The sequence below is a fragment of the Vanessa tameamea genome, chromosome 5, assembly GCF_037043105.1.
Source record: "Vanessa tameamea isolate UH-Manoa-2023 chromosome 5, ilVanTame1 primary haplotype, whole genome shotgun sequence".
Classification (NCBI taxonomy): Eukaryota; Metazoa; Arthropoda; class Insecta; order Lepidoptera; family Nymphalidae; genus Vanessa; species Vanessa tameamea.
In genome coordinates, this window is record NC_087313.1 from 5225920 (window position 1) to 5251691 (window position 25772).

General features: G+C 36.9%; 1 protein-coding gene across 6 annotated transcripts; it reads left to right on the forward strand.

Moving 5' to 3' along the window:
• Positions 1-448: 448 nt before the first annotated feature.
• Positions 449-25656, forward strand: LOC113392778 (mediator of RNA polymerase II transcription subunit 12-like). 6 transcript variants are annotated; one of them, XM_026629359.2, is made up of 48 exons: positions 449-592; positions 690-901; positions 986-1145; positions 1736-1927; positions 2006-2119; positions 2327-2431; positions 2506-2689; positions 2982-3163; positions 3918-4285; positions 4436-4585; positions 4680-4767; positions 5871-6016; positions 6411-6552; positions 6709-6816; positions 6905-7030; positions 7774-7910; positions 8315-8451; positions 9117-9199; positions 9502-9696; positions 9901-10013; positions 10948-11130; positions 11528-11672; positions 12120-12309; positions 12483-12574; positions 12652-13002; positions 13337-13513; positions 13881-14021; positions 14387-14507; positions 14705-14746; positions 16854-17039; positions 17432-17519; positions 17713-17876; positions 17968-18091; positions 18432-18544; positions 18720-18861; positions 18972-19216; positions 19940-20147; positions 20299-20379; positions 20551-20690; positions 21084-21186; positions 21746-21850; positions 22524-22647; positions 22773-22882; positions 23022-23119; positions 23196-23487; positions 23932-24234; positions 24304-24381; positions 24654-25656. In XM_026629359.2, the coding sequence occupies exons 1-48, from the start codon at positions 586-588 to the stop codon at positions 24846-24848; spliced, it is 7290 nt and encodes a 2429-aa protein (XP_026485144.2). In that variant the 5' UTR covers positions 449-585; the 3' UTR covers positions 24849-25656. The 6 variants fall into 6 exon arrangements, with proteins under 6 accessions (XP_026485144.2, XP_064071079.1, XP_026485145.2 ...); XM_064215009.1 differs by having other exon boundaries at positions 22776-22882; XM_026629360.2 differs by having other exon boundaries at positions 19952-20147.
• The last annotated feature ends 116 nt before the right edge of the window (positions 25657-25772 follow it).

Sequence of the window (25772 nt, forward strand, 5' to 3'; positions counted from 1 at the left end):
GATTGATACCACTTATAGTATATTCTACCAGTAAACAGCAATAATCAATACTGTTGTCATACCGCTTGAAGGTTGAGTAAGCAAATGTACCATCAAAGGACATAACAGCTTAGCTCCCAAGTTTGGTGGCGCGTTGGTGGTGGAAGGAATGCTTACATTTTCTCATGTTGCCAATGTCTATGGACACTGGACAGAGATGATCACTTATCATCGGGTGGCCCATTTGCACATATGTCAACCAATGTTACAAAAAATACTATCCGAAAGTGCTTGTTATTTAGAATTTATGTATTTTTGTACAGGAAAAATGTTATATTTTTTTGTATATTATAGTATGTGAATATTTATTTGAGTATTTCATATATCCTAATTTTAATTGTATAAAATCAATATTTAATCTGTATTGTATATTATGACTCTGTGACTGCTTGCCAAAATTATAATGTCAGTCAGAAATTTGAGTCAGAAACAGATCAAAAGATTATTGTTTTTATATAAAGATTTGTTTTTCTTTCATTGATATAGATTTTAAAATTTTATTTTAAATATAATGGTTGAAGTATGTGTCATATAAATTGTTTTTAGATGAAAGGTAAATTATAAAAGTGTATGAAATGAGAATGAATACATATGCAATGTAAACTTTATGATAATGTTTAAATATAAATGGTAAACTTTTAAACGTGCAGATAAACCCCCAAATACCGATACAATGGGTATTATGTACGAAAAGCGGCCCCTTAAAAGGCCTCGGTTGGGGCCTCCGGATGTGTACCCTCAAGAACCACGACAAAAGGAGGATGAGCTTACGTCTGCCAACGTAAAACACGGATTCACAACAACTCCACAATCAAATGATGAATTTGGGACAGCGCGAAATTTTAATTACTCTGCATCAAAAGTGAGAATATTTATAAAAATATCATCAATGTAAACATTAGTGTAAAACAAACATCTTTATATAAACATATACATAATATTTTAGATTGGACAATTCTTCTCTGGAATCTTATCAAAAAAGGAGGAGCTAAATACCCTACCTGACTGTGGTAGGAAAAGACAGCAAGTCAATCCTAAAGATAACTTTTGGCCAGCAACTGCTAGAACAAAACCACAAATTGAAGCTTGGTTTAAAGATTTAGCAGGTAAGAAGTGTATTGGAAGATTAAAAAAGAAATTTAGTATGGGAAATATAAAACATTTACAATTAAGTACTATCAATTATATCATTATTATAAAAAAAATAAAGTATGAAAAGCTTAAGTGAACTAAGATAAATGTATTTATTGACATAGTTTGAGTATTCTTATTATATTCTTCTAATACTATATCTATATATAATCTTAAAATGGTTTATGTAATACATATTTTTACTTTTAAATGAAAGTTAAAAAATATTACCTGTAATAGTGTACTTAATATTGTTTTCGATTTATTTAAAACATAAATAATAAACATTCTGTATAATTTATTTTCACTTCTATTACCTTATTTATATTTATAGTAAAATTATAATAGCTTTATAAAAAAGAAAATAATAAATTCATATGTAACACAAAATGAACAATATTGAAAACTTTCCTTATTTGATGTTCAAATACTTTAGACAGAATATTCATATTTAGCACTCCATAAACATGAAATGGAACATAAGTACTCTAGTTAAATCATTTCAAAATGGAATTGTCTTTTTTTTTATAAATCAGATTATAACTTATTCTTCTCTTACTTATAGGAAGCAAACCTCTATCTCAGCTTGCTAAGAAAGCACCCAATTTCAATAAAAAAGAAGAAATATTTATTACATTGACGGAATACCAGGTAGCTATGCCAAGAGCAGCCTGGTTCATCAAACTCAGTTCTGCATATACTGTTGCAGTTTCTGAGGCCAAGATTAAGAAGAGACAGCTTCCCGATCCTACCACTGGTACTTACTTTATTTAAAAATATTAACTAATAGTATAAAAATTCATGAGTTATGGTCTTTAAATATTTTGATTTTTAGAATGGACAACAACATTGATAAAGTTCCTCAAGGATCAGATACCAAAGCTAGCAGAATATTACCAAAGTGCAATACCAGGAAATATTTCTGATAAGACTCCTCCATCACAATCTGGTATGTTAAAAAAAATCCAATTGAATCAAATTTATCAATATTCAATTTCTGAAAACTACATCCGTTCTTCAAGATAAGATTTTTTTATTTGACTACTTGAAAAAAAAATGTGAAATATTTGCCTAAAAATATAATATAACTTTTTTTAATTTATTATTATTTCAGTCATGTCAATGTATTTGAGTTACCTATTTTATTTATTTACAGGACAAGGTACTCCCAGTCACAATTCTTCAGGCAACATGCCTGGAGGATCAACACCAAACAGTTCAACAGTACCAAATTCTATGCACTCACCTGGAAATTCTAGTGGTATGAACTTATTTCTTGACAACCTTTTTATTTGTAAATTAAATTATATTTTTAACCTGTATAAACTTTGATAGGCCTTGGTTCCTCAACACCTAATTCAAATGAAAGCACTGACTGGAGACAAGCATTGCGACAGTGGAACTATTGCTGCCGCCTGGCTCGTTATCTCTTGGACGAGGGTCTACTGGACAGACATGATTTTCTCACATGGATAATTGAATTGCTTGATAAAAGAGCCCCTGATGATGGACTTTTGAGGTAAAAATATATATGTTTTTAACAGGTAACAAAAATTGTGTCTTTTCTATTTATAAATATAACAAGAAAGACTAATTCTTTTTATATCTGAAATTAAAATAAAATACAAATTACTCAATAAAATATATGCTACTAATAACTATAAACAATTAATATTTTTTGACACAAAAGGATCCTGACCTGATCTTAGGTACCATAGAATTTACAATATAATAGCATAGCAATATGTTTCCTAAGTGATTCAAATATAGTATAACCAAGCATTGCTACACCTAATTTTTTTTTCTTCTAGATTGTTCCTGCCCTTAGCATTACAGCACATGAGTGAATTTGTATGCTGTGAAGGTTTGTCCCGACGTCTCGCTACGTCATGTGCAAAAAAAGCTGCTGCAATATGTTCAGTTTTGTCTGATACTACTCTAAGAGCACTCAATCAGCCCGTTGTTTTCAACAAGAATGCTGAAAGGAATGGAGGTACAAAAACATTGATATGTCAGCTTAAATTTTTATTAACACATTCAATTACAACTAGTTTTAATTAGTTTTAACAACAAATATTAAGAAACAATTATTTACATACATATAAGGCTAGGAAAGAGTTTTTTTGTTACATTAAATCTATAATAAATTTACAAACTGTCAAACCGTAATGTTTCTATGTAGTTCTTAAATACCACTTGACTTATGTTTTTAAATAGAGATTTGACAAAAGTAATATTACATATGAAAACTTTATATTTTTTATATTAAAATTATATTCCGAATTATTTAGTAGGTATAGTTAGTATAAGGCCTTAAGTCCAATGGATGACTCTTTTTGTTATTATCATATGACCAGGCAACGGGAAACATGGGCAACCTGATGGTAAGTGGTTACCATTACACTAGACGTTGGTGCCGGTAAATTTTATTACCATTCCTTACATCGCCAGTACGTAACCAACCTTGGTAACTGAGGTGTTACGTCTCTTGTGCCTATAGTTATACTGGCTCACTCAAACTTTAAACCAGAACCCATCTAGACTAAGTATTTTTATTTGACGGTAATATATAAAATGTGTGAGTGGTACCTACAAAGACGGGTTGCACAAAACTACCAAATAAAACACAATTTTTCTGTTAAATTTATTTCGATAGTATTTGATTAATTTTTTGAAGCTTATTGTACATTTGTATGACCTTTGAATAAAATTTATTATTCTAACTTGTTCTTTCTTAACAAATACAGAGACAAATGGAACTCCAATGTCCCCAACGAATGAAACCAATGGAGATGTAAAGCCAAATGTCTCGCAAATAAAACGATCTGCAACACCGGCAGATCCTAATCACGGGACTCCTAATCCTAACCACTCCCTGGGTACTCCGAATCCCAACCATTCACTCGGAACCCCCAATCCCTTAGGGACACCTAATCCTCAACAACCGATGGATGTTCAAGTGAAGGAAGAGGCAGGGTCCCCACCAAGAGACACCAAAACTACTCTAACAACAGTGATAGCCTCGTCTCTGAATCCCGTACAAGTTGGCTTCGGAGAGATACTCAACTGCTCGTATCACAGAGATGTTATAATACAGCTTGCAACGATACTGCAGGTAATATATTTTTTATTATTATGAGTACTTAAAATAATAATTTCAATTTATTTAATCCCATTTTGATTTTTTAATTTTAGGCCACCTGCTAGTAACCGCTGCTCGTAGACATTAGTTCTGTATTGTTATGTGTTGTTTTTGACGTTTTAGATAATATGCATCGAGTGTCCGGCGGCACTGGTATGGTCGGGTTGTGGCTCATCGCTGCAGGGCTCCCCGCTCGACCTGCTACCGCTGCCGCCCTCGGCATTGCCCATGCCCATGATGGACTCCGCCGTCACTGAACATCACCGGAGGATGGTACTTGCTTTTTAATCGTTTTAATCAGACATTTTAACAACACAACGAAAATAAGGAAATCACTCATTAAATTATATACTCAATATTGTCACAGGTTTATGAAGCAGAACAAGAAATTTCAGCTCGTAGCAAGAAAGCTGAGAGCAAGTGGTGTACAGATAAATGGCAGACCAGCTCACAAGGTATAGTCTATAGCAGTCATGACGAAAAAAAAAACAACTTTAACCTTGAGTTGTTGCAATATCATTGGCTAAAATCTTGAATAATCAATTAATGCCATTCAATTTGGATTCGAAAAAAATTACGTTTTTAATGTTGGTGAAATTTTTATTGGAATATTAAAAGTAAAATTAATGAATAGGTAGTAAAGTGAGATCTAAGGTATTTCTAACGAAGAAAGAGTTATTTACTCAAACAAACAAACTTTATATATTCCATGTAATCTGCTAATATCTCTTGTTGTTTGATGTTTGATGTTTGGTACTCACACAGTTCTTGATTGATGAAATGAACATTTTTAAAAAGGCAGAATTTTTTTTAATAACATACAATTATATGCGTTCAAATGTTCATATAAAGAAATTCCATTATGAACGCGCACCCGCACATTTAATTATAAATTCTTAATAAATTAAACGTGACAAATACAATCTTATTTGTATTTTGTTGCTGTCCTTACCCGTCAGCGCCTTCGTGAGTGAATAGATTCATAATAATGATTACAACTCAAATAAGATTCCAAGTGTGAAACGAATAAAGATTATTTTACTTAAATGTTATTTAAGGGGTGATATCTATACTGTGTATTTCAATGTCAAATCAATAATGACCTCATTCCACAAATCAGCGTTTCCCTACTCAACCGCTTAACATATTTATAAGTTGTCAGGAGGCTCTGAAGCCGGAAAGAGTCCTCAGTTGTTATTTTATAATTTTTTATTTTTTTTTAATTATTTATTGATGACCTTTTAGTATTCTTTATTGTGTTCATTTGTTTCATTTTGTATCTGTAACTTTTAAAACAGGATTAATAAGACGAATGCCCTAATACTACTATTACTATATTTAAACATATATTACATATGATAATTATTAACTATATTATTGTTATCTCTATGTTGGGGCCCCTTCTCTTATGAAGGCCTCGAGGCCACTGTTGCCCCTAAATTCGACCCGTAACATATTTCATATATTAATTAGGTTTTTATTATTAGTATTTTAATTAATTAATTTCAAGTATATTACTTAGGTTTTTAAATTATGATTTTTATTTTATTTATTAAAGCTCGAGTTTTAGCAGTTCTTGAAGCATTGGACAGGCACAGCTTCGATCGAGTCGATCCGAATAACAACTTGGACACCTTATACAAGGAGGTGTTCGCCAACTGCACCCCAACCAACAAAGATGGCAACCCTGATCCTAAAGATCCGGTAATTATTTTCTTTGGTATTTTTCTATCTTGATGTGGTGAAGATAAAGTTCATTCTACGAAACGAGCTCCCAAACGATATTGTCCTTGTGTGCTTATTGGTTAATGCGCGTGATTGTCATTGGCCAAATCATTTCTCAGGATTGTCTTACATGCCGGATACGTCTCGCTTACCTCTAGCCGCGCAAATTGACCAATGAGGGGCGAGTATTTTGTTCGCTAGGAGCGGGATTCGTGGAATGGACTATAGCTTGACGACTTTAGCTCAAAGGTTCAAACCTGCAAATTTTATATCGTTAGATTGAGATTTCGAGGCTAAACGGTCTACACAAAGCCAGTCTCGCGTCAAACAAGCTTCGATGATATCAATTCATTAGAAATGTGGTGTCGTGCAGGAGTGGGCGTGTTCGTACGCCGTGGTGCGCGTGCTGTGCGAGTGGGCCGTGTGCGGCGCGCGCTGGGGGGAGCACCGCGCCATGGCGGCCGCGGCGCTGCTCGACCGCCGGCAGCACCACCACCACCACCACGACCATCAGGGTACTGACTTGGCACTACCGTAACAAATATGAGAAAGTTTTTTAATATCATCTCCTCGAGGATTGATTATTTAAATTTGGTGTTGAAAATCTTATATTTAGAAATAAATAAGCACTATTTACATTTTTTAATTAGAAAACTTATCTGTTCCTCTAGGGTCCGACGACAAAGAGTCAATAAGTTCCGGCACAGGTCTCTACAATGGACCTCCAATTTTCCAAAACTTACTGCTACGTTTCTTGGACAATGATGCACCAATCTTGGGTAAATAATACCTACATATATTAATTATGATAAAAGATATATATAATTTTAACAATTCCTATAAAACATACTATAATTATTATTACAGACGAAAGTCCAAACGCACCGCCGGGCAACAGGCAACAATTCGCTAACCTAGTACATTTATTTGGTGAACTGATACGACGTGACGTGTTCTCCCACGACGCATACATGTGCACTCTTATATCGAGAGGTAAACAAGATTATATACAACCAGTAGTAGATTTAAGTTGGATTTAATTAAGGTCGATGGCGCATTGGCGGTGTAAGGCATGGTTAATATCTCTAACGGGATTGATGACCTCGCACCATCAGGTGGTCCATTTGCCCATACCCCAAAATAGCTTTCGTAAAAAAGCGCGCACTTATCGTTTTTTAACTACGATGCTTAGAACTGTTGGTTTTTTTTTCTTAAATTTCAGTTTCGGTAATCACGTGTACAATTATTTCAATATAATAATTCTATTTTTGAAAAATGAACTTAAACCATTTAAGCAGGGAAGTGGTATTTAATTTTGACTCATTTGGCACTGGTTGTACGAGCCCAAGATGATTCGTTTCCTGCTTATAAAATCAAACAATATGTTAAGCCATTTAAACCAATACAATGTGTTTTTGATAACCGATTGAGGATAGAGCATACATTGAAAAAAGTGACACTAAAATTAAATTATAACTTCATATACTCTGTCCATATCTGTGTATAAAAATAGTACCTTAAACTCCTCTATTTGTCAATCGATTTAAAAAAAATTCTTAGGTTTTAGATGAGCGATGAGATTCGTGCTATTATTATGTAAAAGTGAAAATTAGAGGAGAAAAAAAAATCAAAACATTTCAATTCATAAGTTTTCATCAAGTTAGCGATAATGAACGGCGTAGTGATCGAAATTCGAATACTGGTAAAATAAAAATGGCGTCTCCGTAATCCCGCAGGCGACCTGATATCGCCCACGGAGCCCACGTCGTCGGGCGGCGCGCACACCGTGGCGCCGCCCGCCTCCAGCGCGCCCACCGCGCACAACATGGACGACGACATCTTCGCCGGCATCGACCTCAAGTCCAAGATGGAGGTACCACTGATTACTGTCTAAGTCACATTCCAGACGAGTATCTTTTTATTTTAAATTACATTTTTTTTATAAAAAATTACAAATAAGTTACTCATACTATAAATTCGTTTTGTATCGAACATCTCGTATCCAAAAGATTTTTGATTTATGAATTAGTTAATAGGGTATAGGGTGGGTTAAGACATACTAATTTCCATCCGTGACTTCGCCCGCGTGGCGCGGGTCCGAGGTTTAGGTACTATGTACATTTTCATGAGATAAAAAAACCCTATTTGCTATTCCAAATAATCTATCTCTGTGTCAAATTTCATTCTAATACGTTCATCCATACTTTCGCATTTATAATATTAGTAAGATAAAACATTTTTTGTATTAAAAATGTTAAAAAATATGATATGTTTTAGGAGAATGTTCGAATGGATCTCGACGACTCCAAAATAGACGACGATCTCGATAAACTACTGCAGCACATTAAGGAAGATCAGCAAAATTCCATGGATGCACCAGATAGTCCTAAGGATCCTGGAGAACCCTCTCACAGGTAAATAATATTTTATATACATATTTAAATGAATTATGTACAAAAAATAAGATAAAAATAATTGAAAAACAGTGAATTATATTTATAAAAATACTATACATATGTTTGTCTGTAACTGAACTCCTAAACGCTTCGACCAATTTCAATTACTTTTTTTGTTTGTGAATTGGTTTGAATTGTAGGCAGCTAATATAAGATAACAATGAAGGTATACTCTTATCCGATAACTTTGTCATAATTATATATGTATATACAATGTACATTTAAATTTAATAGCATTATTTTTTGTGGTGTGCAAAGTTTATGATTTTACAAGAGGATCCTAGAAAAAATACCAAATCGTAAAATTAAAAAGGTATCTTGTGGTAAATCTTTACTTTATATATATTTATACATATCGGGAGTGAAACGATCAAACCTACACTATTTAAAGTATACATATAAATAAATATATCATTTTAAACAGCAATTGTTGAAATAGTCAGTCGCTGAGTGCCTTTCGCCGGCTTCTTAGGAATGCGATTTCTCTCAATTCGAACCAGCGGTAGATTTTTCACAAACAATAAATAATATTAACTTTTTAAAATATATGAAATTTCATGATATCTGTGTGTGAATCATAGACGACATTATTTGATCGATCGATTTTAATTTTGATCCCGCAGTGTTAACTCGCCAATGATGGGAGCGAGTGGAATGAGTATACCGGGAATGCAATCTATCGGAATGGGTCCTATGTCTGTACCAGGTATTGTATTTTTTCTAATTATTATTATTCATTTGCTCGTAACGCCTGTAAAGTGCATAGAAAAGATTAGTCACACCATCATACCATCAAAAGACACGATTAGGATGGCTATTGCTCAGTCAATAAGTGTATTTATCACAAATTCCCTCCATTAATGGGTGGCTCTATTCTACTACTAGTACTACTATTTTTGTTGTATTATGTTAAAATTATTCTATTCGACAATTGATTTAATGAAGGCCTGTATTTAGGTGTTAGTAGCCTGTAGGTAAGTGTGCTAATATTACATGGGATGGGTTCAGGCATGCGCTCGTCGAGCTCGACGGGCGGCGGGGGCGGCGCGGTGTCCCGCCACTACCACTACACCATGCACTTCGCGCTGCCGCCCACCGAGCCCGAGCACACGCCGCACGACGCCAACCAGAGACACATCCTGCTGTACGGCGTCGGCCGCCAGCGGGATGACGCCAAGCATGCGGTCAAGAAGATGACCAAAGGTAATAATGACGAACCGTTAAAAAAAATGAATTCAAAAACAACTAACTATAACTATAAACAATCTTACCTAGTTTATACACAAAGAAAATATGAAATCAAATAAAGACTTATTTTATATGGTATGGTATGGTATAAGGTATGACACGTCAACATGTCAGGTTAATTATTATCAACGATTTTTTCACGGATTGTTTTGTCGTCAGAAATCTGCAAATTGTTCTCGAAGAAGTTTTCGATCGACGTCGCCGAAGGGGGTAAAATAAAAAAGCATTCCCGCAGCGAATTCAACTTCGAAGCGGTGACTCATAAGTTTCAGGTAAATATGTTTTTTTTTTAAAGTTAATATATATATATTCAGACAGGGAAATGGTAAATGAATGTGATCAACTGTATTCGTTGGTACTATTAGAAATATTAACCCTACGCCATTGATGTGCTCATGTGTACTCAAATGTTCTCGCTCTTAAAACAGGAACATATATATATGTAAGATTACAAAAATCGTTAATTACAATCTGACGAGACAGATTGTAATCTGTCGAAATATTGTGAACTGTGAAATATGATTGCAATTTAACGCATTCTTTTTCGCTATATTGTAATCTGTCGAAGTCAAACTGTTAGATTACAATCTGTCCCCTGATTGGCCGGTCTTATTGTAAGAGCGACCAATCACACGTCACCATTATTATTCGATAGCTTACAATCTATCGCAGTCAATTTCAGTTAAATTATAAAAACTAACCTAACCTAACCGAAATATTATTAACTATCGAAATTATTTATATTTTATTGCAAATTGAATAAACGTTCACAATCTATTACAATTGCGCGAAATAGATTATAATCTAACGGTATTTGCAATTTTACGGTGAAATAATATGGCGGATGCCGGGGAGGCGGGGGTCACATAACGTTCAACCAATCAGCGCGCGAGATGCATTCCGTTCTACGCCAGTTCACAATTTGCCTGCTTCCCATCGTCAGATTACAATATAGCTTAAAATAACGCGTTAATTTGCAATCATATTTCACGGTTCATAATATTTCGACAGTTTACAATCTGACCAGATAAGTTGTAATCTAACGCTGTTTGTAATCTTACGGTGACATATACCAAGTATTTTTAGTCTATTAATGAAATAAGTAATGATTGATGAGCTGCAATTAATCAGAATGTAAACGAATATCAACAGCCTTGATTGGTCAAAATGTTAAGCGATACTAACGCCACTCCCTCGTCGGCGCAGGCGATGTCGATGTACGAGCAGGGCGCGGTGTCGTGGGCGGTGGGCGGCGCGGTGTGCGAGGCGCTGGCCGCCTACGCCGCGGGCGCCACCACGTACCTGCCGCAGCCCGAGCACGTGGCCTTCGCGCTCGACCTCATGGAGATCGCGCTCAACGTGCACGGCCTCATCGAGACCTGCATACAGGTGACGAGCGCACCTCACTCTTATACGTATTGTATTCTTTTCGACTGCCTTTTGTCTAGTGGCTAGATATAAGGCAGCAGATCCTGAGGTCTTGGGTTCAAACACCAGGTCGGGCCGATGAAAAGTAATTGGGTTTTACATAGAACTTCTCATTATCAGCCGGTCGTGATGGATTTGCCCTCCCATCGGATTGTGAGAGTGAGAGAATAGAGAGAGCACCTGTGTTTGCGCACGCACTTGTGCCCTATATTGTCCTGTGTAGTTGGCTGGTCTCCCGTGAGATTGACCGCCGTAGCCGAAATCGGACAGAACAATTCATCTTTGTTAAACTAATGTAAATGGAAGTTACCTTCTCGACGTTGCCCGTACTTGTAATATAAACACCCGGCTGTACCAGATCCTGAAGGAACTGTCGGAGGTGGAGGCGGCGCTGCTGTCCCGCGGCGCCCCCATCAGCGGCCTGGCGGCTCCGCGCGCCTACACCTCGGCGCTGGCGCTCTACACCGTCGGCGCGCTCAGGAGATACCATTCTTGCTTGTTGCGTACGTCTCTATATATATTACATTATTTTTTATAGTTTATGAAGAAATGAAACTTTGCTACCGTTGCTTTAATTAACAAAAAAAATGACACGAAAAAATTGTCTACATATTTGTAAATTTTCACCTTTGCCCAAGGGCACTAAGAAATATAACCCACTTCATAGAATACGCTGACACTTCATACATCACACTGGCTCACTCACCATTCAAACCGGAACGCGGCTATACAGGGTATTGCTTGATGGCTCTGGATAAAGCTTTGCCTCTGTTATAACATTTTCCTTAAACCACCATTGTTTCACTTAATTTCAAATTTATTTATGAATAACCTTAACTCTTTTTAATACTTATGGTATATCATTATCTATCTGATAATAACATTTAGCTCTCTTCGCTTCAATCTGCAACTCGTTTGACTGTAGTGTGTGTGTGCATCGACCCCCACAGTGTGCGTGGAGCAGACGTCGGCGGTGTTCGAGCAGCTGTGCCGGCTGGTGAAGTGCGTGGTGAACCCGGGCGACTGCGGCTCGGCGGAGCGCTGCGTGCTCGCGCAGCTGCACGACTTGTATAAGGCTGCCGCACATCTGTTCCACGCCCCGCACGCGGATACATTCGCTAATGCTTATCCTAAAATCAAGTAAGTTTCGATCGACGTGGAAAGACTAAGAAATCCTTTCAAGTTGAAAGCGACTTATTTTACCATCGTCTAACACAAAAGTATTTAATAAATTCCAAAACCTGCTTGTAATAACAATTATATTGTGGAATAAAATTAGAAATACGTATAATATACTTGTTCTTTTTTTTAAGACAAGCACTTTACTCGCCACTGACCCCGACGCCGTCGAATTACCCGTACAATCCACAGTTTTTGAGCGAATTCTTCACCAACCCTAGAAAAGGTTTAGTAAATTTTATATTTCTCACATTTCTTTAACTCTTACGGAATCATAGTTTCATAAAAATTATTTAAAAACAGCTATCAATTTCATACAATCAGGAAAAATCGAGGTGTCGTGGGCACGTCAGGTGGCGGAGTCCCCCGCGAACAGATACAGCTTCGTGTGCTCCGCCATGCTGGCCGTGTGCCGCGAGGTGGACAACGACCGGGTGAACGAGCTGGGCGTGGTGTGCGCCGAGATGACGGCGCTGTGCAGCAGCCTGGCAGCCGAGTGGCTGGGCGCGCTGGTGGCGCTGTGCGGCGCGCAGCACTACCCGCCGCACGCGCAGCACGCCACGCCCGCGCTGTACCCCGACCTGCTGCACCACCGCGACCTGCACGACGCCGCCGCGCACGACGCGCTCGCCGTCTTCACCTGCATCCTCGTCGGTGAGGCTACTGTGTCCACGATACTTGATCTATTCGAGTTTTTATAATTGACACAATTTAGGATGGCTGAGGACAATTGATCCTTTTAATTTTTCTTTATAATATTTATCTTCTATCAGAGATCTATTGAGTAGTGGACTTTCTTGTTTAATTTTGGTCGTTGAGTGATTCTGTCGTAGATCAAAGCGCATTTTTTCGCAGATTCGCGCAGATTTTGTCTCAAAAAGAAGCTAATGCTAGTTAAAGACCATTTATTATTTTGTAGCGTGTTAGTTTGGTAAAAAAAAGGATCGTTTAAATAGATTCCTATCGTTATTTCTGTCGGTTTGTATAGCGCGTCACTGTTTTTCGCTGGAGGATTTCGTGCGCCACGCGGCGCTGCCGTCGCTGGTGAAGGCGTGCGGCGGGGGCGGCCCGCTGCCCCCCAACGCGCCCTCGCCAGACGCCGGCGCCAGGCTCACCTGCCATCTGCTGCTCCGACTGTTCAAGACCGTGGATACGCCGCAGCCCGGTACTAGAAATCACTGATCATGATATGAAATACGGGAGGGGAGAGGGAATGCTTAGTAAATAACCAATCATCAATATCATTCCGAATCGGTGGAAATTTTTGACAAAAATAAACATTTGTCTATGACATGGTTCTGTCTCTCTAGATTTAGTAGTAGTCCTTACCCCCTCTACTTACCGTCTTTCGCCGCTATTGACACGGAACCTTATCCTCGATTGACTTAAAATTATTTGTAACTTAATTTTAAGCCAGTTAATTTTATACGAACCTGAGCGAACGATAGCTACCTAAGTGCTACCTATACATAAGTAATGATTTTTTTATAAATATTTTCCTGATTTATATCACGTGCCCGGTTGGTCCGCAGGTCTGTACAGCGTGTCGACGTCCCCGGGCCCGGGCGGCGCGGGCGCGGGCGTGCGCCTGTCGTGCGACCGCCACCTGCTGGCCGCCGCGCACAAGAACATCGGCGTGGGGCCCGTCCTCGCCACGCTCAAAGCCATCCTCAGTGAGATAAACCGATTCCTTAATCTTCCACCCTAGCTGAGAGTCATGTTTGTCTATGGGAAAACTGTGCGATAGCAACAAAATACAATATCTATTGCCTAGTGGGATTACGATAAGACTTAACTAAGCAAAGAATAATTTTACGACCGAAGGGACGGGACCGATAATCTGCTTGCTCGCTTTCCTAATCAAGGGGAATATGATATTTCCAACTTTCTAAATCCAAGTGGATATTTAGAAATACTTGACCGAAAATGATTGGTTTGAGTAGACCTATGCTTCTTTATGTAACGTTTTAAAATAAATTTATATTGCAAATAATTTGTCAAAATTGCCTAACCTTAATTTTTTTTATATTTCCAATAGTGGTCGGCGATTCAACTGCTCGGGACGGCGGTAAGCCGAGCGGGAAGAAGTCTAGCGAGCTCTCTCACATACTGGGGACCAGCGACACCGTACCTACCGACGCTCAACTTGACCTCATGTCGTAAGTACATTGAACACCCTACATCCGAACAGATTGTCTTAATTTTTTTATTTATTATCTACATAGAAAACGTGCAATTTTAATTCGCCTAATGCCACAGATCATATTATTATTTTCAAGTACCACTATTGTTTATGACGTATAAAATATTGTTTTTTAATTTATATATATAATATGCAAATGTTTTTTATTCTTAGGATGGTAGATACAGAGATGAGTGGGGGCCATAGAACTCCTAGGTTTGTTTTTATTTTATGAGTTATGAGCACATTCACGTACCTTCATGGCTTCACAATTCCGTGTGGTTGTCACCTCATTACCTCGCCCGGTCCTGTCACCTAACTATGAAACTAATTCAATATTTTTGAATGTTATATCACAATTTATTTTGCGTATTATTGTTCAAAAAGAATATTTTTTTAAAACGAAACTGATTTTTGGAACGCTTTACTTATACATTTACTTAATATATACACTACATTTTATTTTCTAATTATATTAAGGACAAAAAGACAATAGTCCCAATATTGTACACATTATCCTAAGTACCAAGTACTACAGAACTAAAATGAACACATATTAATTTTTTTCTCCTGTGTTGGGTTAAAAAGAATAGCAAATGCTATCGTCTTGATAGTAATCGTACCCCATCCTAGCATAAGATCTTTAATTGAAAGGGAAAATAGGAACATTTTATAAAAAATTCTCGGCGAATATATAAATATATATATATATATTGTAACAGAATCATTACCAATATCATTTATTGTGTTTCTTAGGTTTCCGTCTTCACCAAAGCTGGTGATAATTCGTATAGATATACTATACAATTCACATACAATACAAACGAGGATTGATGATAAAATAATACGTGAAATAAAAATATATATAATATACACCTCTCTTCTTCTCTTACGGTTACCAGATTACTATTACCGGTTCATATAATCAAAACATCCTTAAAATATATTGTCAATAATTATCTGTTGCTTTGCTTTTCTTGTGTTGCTGATATCATTATCATAATATTATGTTAAGATTATTGGGATAGACAAATAAAACGAAAACCTAACATATTTTTTTCATATCAATGTTAGTTTTATATAAATTATTCGTGAATAACATTGCAAGCTTTTATTTTACACCTGGTAACATTCAATCATGTATAATAAATATTGTTATTTATTGAAAAGGACAATTAAATAAAAGCTTGTTTTAAAAAAAAAACAAATAAACAATTGTATTAATATAATGTATGTAATAACGATATCATTAATTTATATTCGTTAAAACAATACGAACTAGGTATTGAGAAAGAATGATAAGTGTGTACATGAAAATAGTTACAGCCTATTCCAATGGAAGTAGGAAAAAAGATAAACAAACCTTAGATTTACGTATTTCATGCGATTTGATAATAAATCAGCTATGTTGTGCACTACTAATAGTTTATGATGAATTTATCTTTATTTATACTACAACGCTATTACACTTGACTACTTACTTCCACTTTAATTTTACTTCCAAAATTCCGATAACAGTTTCGTCGACGTTCAAAGCGCCATTTTTTTGCAAATCCATAGTGAATATCATAGATTAATCAAGCTTTCGACCAATGATATCGCGTCAATTTACTGTCAAATGTTGTTTTTTTTCCTGTTATGGTTGGAATAGAGGATATTTATATCATTTATTTTATAAACCAAACAATAATTCATTCGATATTCTTATACGAAATAAATTGAAAAGGACAGGACATATTATTATGTGTAAGATTAATGAGATGATATATAAGCGTTGAGCTAGTACTCGTTGATATTGATACAGTTTAGATTCACTCTACTGTGATTTAATTAGTAAAGAAATATTTACTTTAAGCAATTAGAGCTATCTTTTGAGTTCTTGAAATTACCGAACGGTTGGAATATTTTAAAATGTTTTGAAGGTCTTTTGAGAGACTCAGTTTTTATACGTTATATTATGGTTTTGTTTTGAGTTATACGTGTAACATTTTCTCAGTAATTCTGTCTAATTGTCAATAATTCTTGCACATACACTTATCGTTTTTTTAATTGTAAATAACATAATTTATGAAATGTAAAACACTGATTATATATAAGTCTTATTTAACATTATTAATGAACGTGTTATTAAGTAACATATCATTGTATACTTAAAAATATTCGCGATAAATAACATTATACAGAACTGGGGATATGTTTATTTTTCTACTATGCGTTTGTTAATAACATTTATTTTATATCGTTTCGCTGTCATTAATCTTACCGGAATTTAATATTGTTAAATATTTTTAATAGTAATAAAATATATCGTACTTATTTACAGAGGAAGCGGTGGTGTAGGATCAACTCTTTTAGACTCCTCCCAGTCTTTGTCATCGTTAGCGAGGCGTGTCCTCGCTGAAATATGTTCCGAAGAATGGGTCCTACAGAAATGTTTACAAAATCCTGATGAACTGTATCAACCAGATATGCTTCTGGACTCGATGCTAACACCGAGGCAGGCGCAAAGGTCAGAGTTACAAGAACGACTACCATTTGTGATTGCATTTCGATTATCGGGACACTATATATTGGATATATTTCATATTTTTCATGGTTTACCAATGCTCTTTACGGATTTTATCTTGTGATGTGGTCACCACTACTTAACTATTACGATGCAATTCATACGACAGCAACCATGGACCCTAAGATAATACGTTTCTTCCAAAATTTTATTAAATCAATGAAATTCCAATAACTTTAATTTTTAATATTGTAAATACAATTTCAATATCTGTAGCATTGTATGTATAGTGGAAAATGTATTGCACACGAGTATTAGGTATCTAACAGGCGCCTTATTAGCGAGTGCTTTAAAGTGCTTTATTTCAAATGTATTAATAATTGTTGTTATTACAGATTACTTCATATGATATGCTATCCTGATTCGGCAAGTCACACGCACCCTGACCTCGACCAAAAGACGATGATTACTCGTTTACTTGAGGTAACATATATTCTAATATCTATAATGTTTATTCTCATTACCAAATGCTCAAATTGACAATTGAAATACATATTAAAAATGCTATGTCACGAAGAAATATGTATATCAGACTTGAGAAAAAAAATCAATAAAATTTCATTGTTTGGTTGGCTATATATGTTTGCCTGTAAACTCACGAGCGTGACCTGCGTAGAACCTGGAGCAGTGGTCGCTACGCATGTCGTGGCTGGACCTGCAGCTGATGTTCAAGCAGTTCCCCAACGGCTCGTCCGAGCTGAGCGCGTGGCTGGACGTGGTGTCGCGCGCCGTCATCAACGTGTTCCAGCAGCCCGCGCCGCCGCCGCCCGACAAGGACAGGTCACCCCACTCACTCAACCCCCCCCCCCTCCCACTCCCCAACAGGTAGCAGCCGCTCGATACAGACGTGTAACCGTGTCATTAACTTCAGGATGGGCACGGAGCGCGGCGTGGTGAGCACCAGCAAGTGGTCGGAGTCAGTGTGGCTCGTGGCGCCGCTGGTGGCCAAGCTGCCGCCCGCCGTGCAGGGACGAGTACTCAAACAGGCGGGCCAGGTAAGAGCACTACTTATGTTATATGATAGATGGTGGTTTCGAAAGAGTATAATTGAGTCAGCCCCTCTATCCCGAGTCGTAGGTATCCTAAAATTGTATAATGCGATCTAAATAAAAATAATAAAATCTTTTCACCATACAATGACGTTACAAACTGCTGAGGTAGGGTATGCAAAACAAATACTTATAAAAAATATTAATTTACATAATAACTATCATTAAAGGAGTTTAATTTGTATCTATTCATATCCACTAAATTTTACACCATTCTCAATGTTTTTAATATACTCATAATTATAATTAACACAAGGTGTGTTTCAAGTTTATTTTATTTCGTTAGATATTAGAAAGCGGGTGGGGTGCAGGTTGCAGCGGGAGCTGCTCCAGTGGCGGTGGCGGTGGAGGCGGATCTCACCGGGACTGCAAGAGCCACCAAAGTCCTAGCTATAAAGGGTAACTTTTCTACTATTTATATACCTCATGCACTAGGTCTGTACGATAAATATATTCAATACATTTATATTCATATTATTTTTGTGATAAAATGATGATAGAGACGATGAGAATAAGTAGTTTAAGTTAAAAGAAAATTGTTAAAAGAGAATCCATAATTATATTTATTTCATAGTTCATCGGGTGCCGGAGGTGGTGGAAAGCGAGGAGTCGGCGGTGGAGGGAGTTGCTCATGCGGCGCCTCTGCAGTGCGACTCGCCAATGAGCCGCTCCTGTCGCTAGTGTTAACTTGTTTGCGGAACCAGGACGATCAGAAGGTATAAACAAGTAACTGTTTATAATTAACAACAAACGCGGCACGTCCATATAACGCGTTGCGTTGGCCGAGTGAAGCCGTCGTACAATAGGTAGTCGTGTACGGCCGCAGGAGAGCCTGCTGAGCTCCATCCACGCGCAGCTGTCGCACTACCTGACGCACGCGCGCGACCACGAGCGCAGCGCGTGCGGCGACGCGTGGCACGACGAGGCGGCGCCCGACGCGCTGCAGCTGCGCTTCTCGCTCGCCGGCGGCATGTTCGACGCCATCCGCCGCTCCTACCAGCTCACCGCCGACTGGGCGCTGCTGCTCACGCAGCTCGTGGCGCACCAGCTCATCGACGCCTACAACAACAGGTGCGTCCCCCCCCCCCCCATACACAGCTGTCGTCAAATTGTTTAATCATATATATTGAGCTTTCTTCAAATATAGATCTCTATAAAAGGTTTCTGAAATATAGCATATATGAGATGTGGTAAGAACTCACTCCCCTTTCGCCTTGTGTTGTGTGCGTTCTCATAAAAGTTCAACTAGTGTAGTTTGTTGTTTCGCATTTTACATAAAACTCACGTTCTGTACCTGAATCATTCGCTTCGTCCAGTCGGACGTATGTTCGTGTTTTGTTTTCAATCGTTATTATGTGTTAGGACTTTTTTATCCGTTGTCGTTTGTCTTTATCGCGATGTTTTGAATTTTTCTTTTTAAATTTAATGATGAATAGTAACCGTGATTTGAAAAAAAAGAATTAATAATGCACAATAGTTAATAAGTCGCGTAGGACATTGTTAACTTCGTTTGTAGTTTTGAGACGACTCGACAAAATCATCAAAACCTCGTGTCACATAACTAACCTGGTGGATTGCTTAATTTTCCTGTGTGTGATCATTCGTAAACTACGCAGCAAGTCGAACCATTTAAAACGCTTCGGGCTCTATTCATAGTCATTGATAATATAAAAATGCATTTAAAACCGCATATTAATACCGATCATTTAAATCATCGTGTCGCTTCTGACGTCATGCGCGACTTGCTGCGTAGCGTGGCTCCATAATTGTGTCGCTACAATAAATTTATTGTAGTCTGTGTCACAGCAACTTGTTCACAACCTTGATCGACATGCTCGCAACTCTGATACATTCGACGCTAGCTGAAGGCAGCGACGACAATAACCGGAAACACTATCAGAATCTCATGAAGAAATTGAAGAAGGAGATCGGGGACCGCCACGGACCGAGCGTCCAGGCAGTCAGGCAGCTATTGCCTTTATCAAAGAACACAATAATAGAGGTACCTGTCGCAATATTTTGACTCAACTAGTCTGATACGAGTACTTTGAAATCGTCAAGCATTACTTATCGTTTTCATATGAATTTATAAAATAACGAGAATGTTATTTTAAATGTTACTCAACTAATGTGAACATTTCTAATGTGTGCAGGTCATCGCTTGCGAACCTCTCGGCTGTCTCGTGGATCAGAAAGGGAACAAGATAACAGGATTTGATAGCGACAAGAAGCAGGTACATTTATTTAATTATTTGATTAAAATAAAGAGCCAAAAACGTTATACGAACGAAATATTTTGCATGGCGAAAAATACTTTTTTGTTTTACATAAAAACAATATACATCCTCTTTGTTTGTTTCTCATATGTTTTTGACTGGTGTCATTTTTGTGGCTTTAAATTGTAGGGTCTTCGACTAACGGACAAACAACGTGTTTCGAGCTGGGAATTGGTGGAAGGAGGTCGTAACCCCGCTCCGCTATCTTGGGCGTGGTTCGCGGCCACTAAGATAGAGAGAAAACCACTAACATATGAAAATGCTCACAGGTAAACGAAAAGTATGAAACCGTTAAGATCGAATTCTAGCCTTACTTACCAACGAGGCAGCTTAAAATACACAGTCCTATTTGATTATTCCCAGTTACGCTTTCGCGTCTTAACTACTCAGCTATCATCAGTCAGGTGTACAGAAAAATACATAGAGCACAAATGCTCAAAATTTAAATGCGGTCAAAACCAAGGGTGGCAACTAGTAGATGAAGTCAATATTCGCTTGATAAACTCGTGTAATACTGAAACTGTTACTGTTAACAGTATGTAAATGTTGGACTTTTGGGATAAAGTGTCTTGTCTTTGAGAAGATTTTAAGGCTCTTTTAACGCTCCAATACTAGTTATTGGATAGATAGATGTACAATATACATTATATTTTTTTCTTTAGGTTATTGAAATACCATACACACAGTCTCGTGAAACCGTTAAGTTACTACTTGGAGCCTTTGCCCTTACCGCCGGAAGATTTAGACACGAATGACAATAAACAGGTAAGAAGCCTCATATTGAAAACAGGCAGGCAGGCAGAGAAAACGACACAGCTAATGAAACACAATTGAGTTTCTCTGTAAAAAGAAATTTATTTGTTTAATTTTACAATAATAAAAAATAAAATATAAGTTTGTATTTACCTAAGCATTGTTTTACAAAAATAATATTTACGCACCTGTTAAAAGAGAAACGACATTTAATATTTATTTATTAACAATGTCTGTTCCTAAATCACAAGATACTTACGTTACTTTTCGCAATCACGAGATTGATTCTAGGTTAATATTTTTCATGGCTAACAAAATTTAGTTGTCATGTCACTGCGCGTTCGATGACGTTTGATGCGAGGAATTCAAATTAAAGAAAAATACATTTTTTCTTTACATATATATATGTGTTTGTTGTTTTCAACATTTCACGAGTGAGAGTCAAGAGTGAGTTCTAAGAAAATAGCGCTATAGGACTCTAAATATTTAGGCATAATAATAAAAATAACCGAACATGAAATCAATATTTTATAAATGTATAATATACGTATAAAAGGTATTTATATCTCAGGACAATGGAAGCTTGGACTCTAGCCCCACTGGTTCCGGAAAAGGCCGGAAGATGTCGTGCAAGATGAGCAACAAAATCAGTAAAAAACCAAAACCAACAACTCCGGTAAATAAAAAATATATATTTAGTATATATATTTCAAACAATGAAAGTGAAATCATGGATCTTGATTTAGTTATTAATTAATCTATAGAATTATAAGAAAAATGTCTACCCGATTACAATGATACCTTATTATATTAATTACGTTACATTAACAGCCTGTAAATTTTGCAGTTCTGGGCTAAGGCCTCCTCTCATTTTTGAGGAGAAGGTTTGGAGCATATTCCACCACGCTGCTCCAATGTGGGTTGGTGGAATACACATTTGGAAGAATTTCGTTGAAATTAGACACATGCAGGTTTCCTCACGATGTTTTCCTTCACCGCCGAGCACGAGATGAATTGTAAACACAAATAAAGCACATGAAAATTCAGTGATGCTTGCCTGGGTTTGAACCCGCAATCATCGGTTATGATGCACGCGATCTAACCACTGGGCCTTCTCGGCTCTTTCTTTATTTCGGCTTATTAAATTCGCTTTGGCTCAAATCGAATTAATCTTTCTAAGCCTGTTGTTATATCATAATTATATGTATGTTAGCCTCCAGAAAAAATGCCTAAAGTGATCCTTAGCTCTATACAACGAACGACAATCTAAAATTAAATTCTTAATGCCATTTTGGTATCTGAGTATGAACTATATTTTTTGTCATTCTCACCTATATCATATATTTAAGACAAACGGAGCGACCACGCCGGGTGGATCAGCAGCCAGTGGTGCCGCAGCCGCACAGCAGCCGCAGTTCATGCAGCAACAACAGTGGTTCCCGCCACCTGGACAAGGCTATTATAATCCACCAGGTTTGTTATCTATAACAACAATCATTCAATTGGAATGAGAAAAGGAAAGATGTGTCCAAATCCATATAAAATATCAAACATATGATAAAAATAAAATAACCCAATTAAAAATCAATGTTACACAGCAGGAGTAAGCCCGCGTGGAGTGGCGCCCCCCTCCAACACTCAGTCGAAGCAAGCACTCAGCAACATGCTACGGCAGAGGCTGCCGTTCACGCAGATGTCACAGATGCAGGTAAACTTTAAGTTGCACAAACACAGACGTATTTCAATACGTATATATATATCACGGTGCGTAAATCGCGAACCTTTTCAAAAATATCATGCTGAAAAATAAATAAAATATATAAATGTCTCTGCGCATTGTTATCCAGAGCGGAGGTTACCCAGGAGCGCCACACCCTCGCGGTCCGTACCCACGACAAGGTATACGACAAATGCAGCCAAACCAGATGGGACAGATGCAGCCCACGTAAGAAACAAAGATATTATGAGAAGTACTCATTATATTGTTAATATGGTAAAAAAATAATTAATTTAAATTTTAGCCAAATGAATCCTATGAGCGCGATGGGTGGTATGGGACCAATGGGCCAAATGGGTGGCGTCCAAATGGGACCTGGACAAATGAGCGCTCAAATGGGCGCTGGACAGATGAGTGCCAATCAAATGGGTAGCGCACAAATGGGTGGTGCACAAATGGGCGGTGGACAGATGGGTAGCGGGCAGATGGGCGGCATGAGTGGGCAGATGTTCGGCGGGCAGTACGGTAGTATGCAGCAGAACTATGGATACGGACAACAGATGATGCAAGGTGGCCAGCAACAGATGATGAGTCAGGTAATAAAAATAAGATTTCATATAATTATAAAAACCGGCCAAGTGCGAGTCGGACTCGCGCACGAAGTGTTCCGTACCATTGACTAGGTAAACAACAGTAGGTACACAAATTTCATATTGGGTACGGAACTCTAAAAAAATGCATAACGTGACACACTAAATATAAGTACATTTTCTGTAAAATAATTAATTATTAAATAAAACTAAATATTTCAAGCGTTTACCTGGTGCTGATTTTAATATCGGGCAAAAAGCAGCAAAAAAATCACTTTTGTTGTATGAGAGCCTCTCCTATATATGGTTTTATTTTAATTTTATTATTTATTATTAAAGTAAATATACGATTACGTATTTTGTGAAGCGAAGTAGAAAAAGGTCCCGTTTTTACCCTTTGGGTGCGGAACCCTAAAAATTAAACACATATGACGAATGATTAATTTTCAGGGAATGGGTCAAAGTAACCAAATGGGACAAATGGGTCAACCGGTTAATCCAATGGCGCAGGGTGTTAATTCTATCGGTCAGAATGTTGGCCAAATGAATCAAGGAGTAGGACAATCCGGCCAGATGCCGCAAGGAATGGGGCAGATGGGTCAAGGCATGGGACAGATGGGACAGGCCATGGGTCAAATGAGCCAGATGGGCCAGGGAGGCGGTATAGGAGGTATGAGTAATCAAAACGCACCGATGGGGCCGCAAGGAGGGAACGCCATGGGTGGATTCCCTGGACAACAAACATTCCAACAGGTAAAATATTATTGCACATTTGTTAGTTACATTATTTTATATGATTCAAAACATTTTATTTGTCACCAGAATATGATGAGTGGGCGTGCAAGTCAAGAGGCATACTTAGCGCAACAGAGGCAAAATGCAAGACCACAATATATGCAGGTTAATAAGACATTTTTATCTGATACTAAAAAACCACAGTGGATCTGCTGACTAATTCTAGTGATCTAACAATCAATAAGTCAAATCAAAATTAATAAGTCGATGATTCACACAATTCTCGTGTTAAAATCCTTCCTATAAAAGATTAATATTTTGATCAACATTATTACTATTTACTACTATAAAAGAAGAAATTAGAATTTATTATTAGTGAACTGATAAACAGTATTTTAAAAAATAAATAAACTAATGAATGTTTATATCTCATACAGCAGGCACCAAATGTGACAATGGGTGGTATGGGTGGTCCCGCACCGCCATACCCGCGAGCGCTTCAACCAGCGCAAGCTGGCCAGTACCCGCAGATGGCGCAGCAGCAGCGTATGCGTCAGCAAATGCTTGCCATGCAGCAGCAGACCCCACTCGTGCAACACTTGCAGCGACAACAGTACCAGCAACCATATTAACACATGTATAACTAAACCGAACACAACAGAGCACCTAGTCGTACCAATAGAGGACAATGGCTTACTATAATGTAGATTATAGTCTACCACAGAGAATATCATAACAAACAAGAATCCTTTTAGACTGAAAAAATTAAATGGAACAGTGAAAATATTTGATATGATCAAACATAATAAAATTTCACATTGACTTCGATATTTCCAATATTTTTTGTGTCAACGAAACTACAACAGATATAACAATGTGTACTTAGGTAAAGATTTTACCACTGTTGAATTTTATTGTTGTTACCTAACAAAGGTAAAAAAGTTGAAAGAATACAGTATGCAGATCATGTTAATATAAAAAATAATAAATTAACTTTCATATCACTACAAGATATTTTGTTCAGTTAATTGGGATTATTATTACAACCAACATATTAATGTTATATTCATTTTTAAATTTCAACTCTACTCTACTTCCTATTCTATACTTCTATTATTTTAACAGAATAAACTATTAAATATTTTTTTCGGAATTATGTGTTCATACTTTTGAGTTCAACTCTTGAACAAGTTTAATTGAAATGAAATATATTTTGTACACATAAAATAAGGTCTGCATTGGGCAAAAATGACAATTCGTCAAAGATTTATTTTATTTTTGTAATAATTAAATAAATAGATAATATGTCAGACTAAGTGAAATAGTGATATATTTAGAAATAATAATAACAATTTTATAATTGTTTTTATTTATATACAGTAGATGAATTTTGTAACTCAATGTAAATATTGTATAAGAAATTAAAAATATCGTAGATAACTTGTTATTTATTTATTGATACCTGAAAAAGAAGTTACTTCCATAAATAAAGATTAACGAAAACCAAAGTCCAAATCGCCATACAACAGTTATTAAATTAAATGTTTAAAATATAT

Bases quoted from the DNA above. Each gene is read 5' to 3' on its own strand.
- LOC113392778 (XM_026629359.2), top strand. The intron at 7,911-8,314 runs GTACCACTGATT...GATATGTTTTAG, and splicing joins ACCTCAAGTCCAAGATGGAG to GAGAATGTTCGAATGGATCT. The intron at 17,520-17,712 runs GTAACATATATT...TGACCTGCGTAG, and splicing joins TGATTACTCGTTTACTTGAG to AACCTGGAGCAGTGGTCGCT.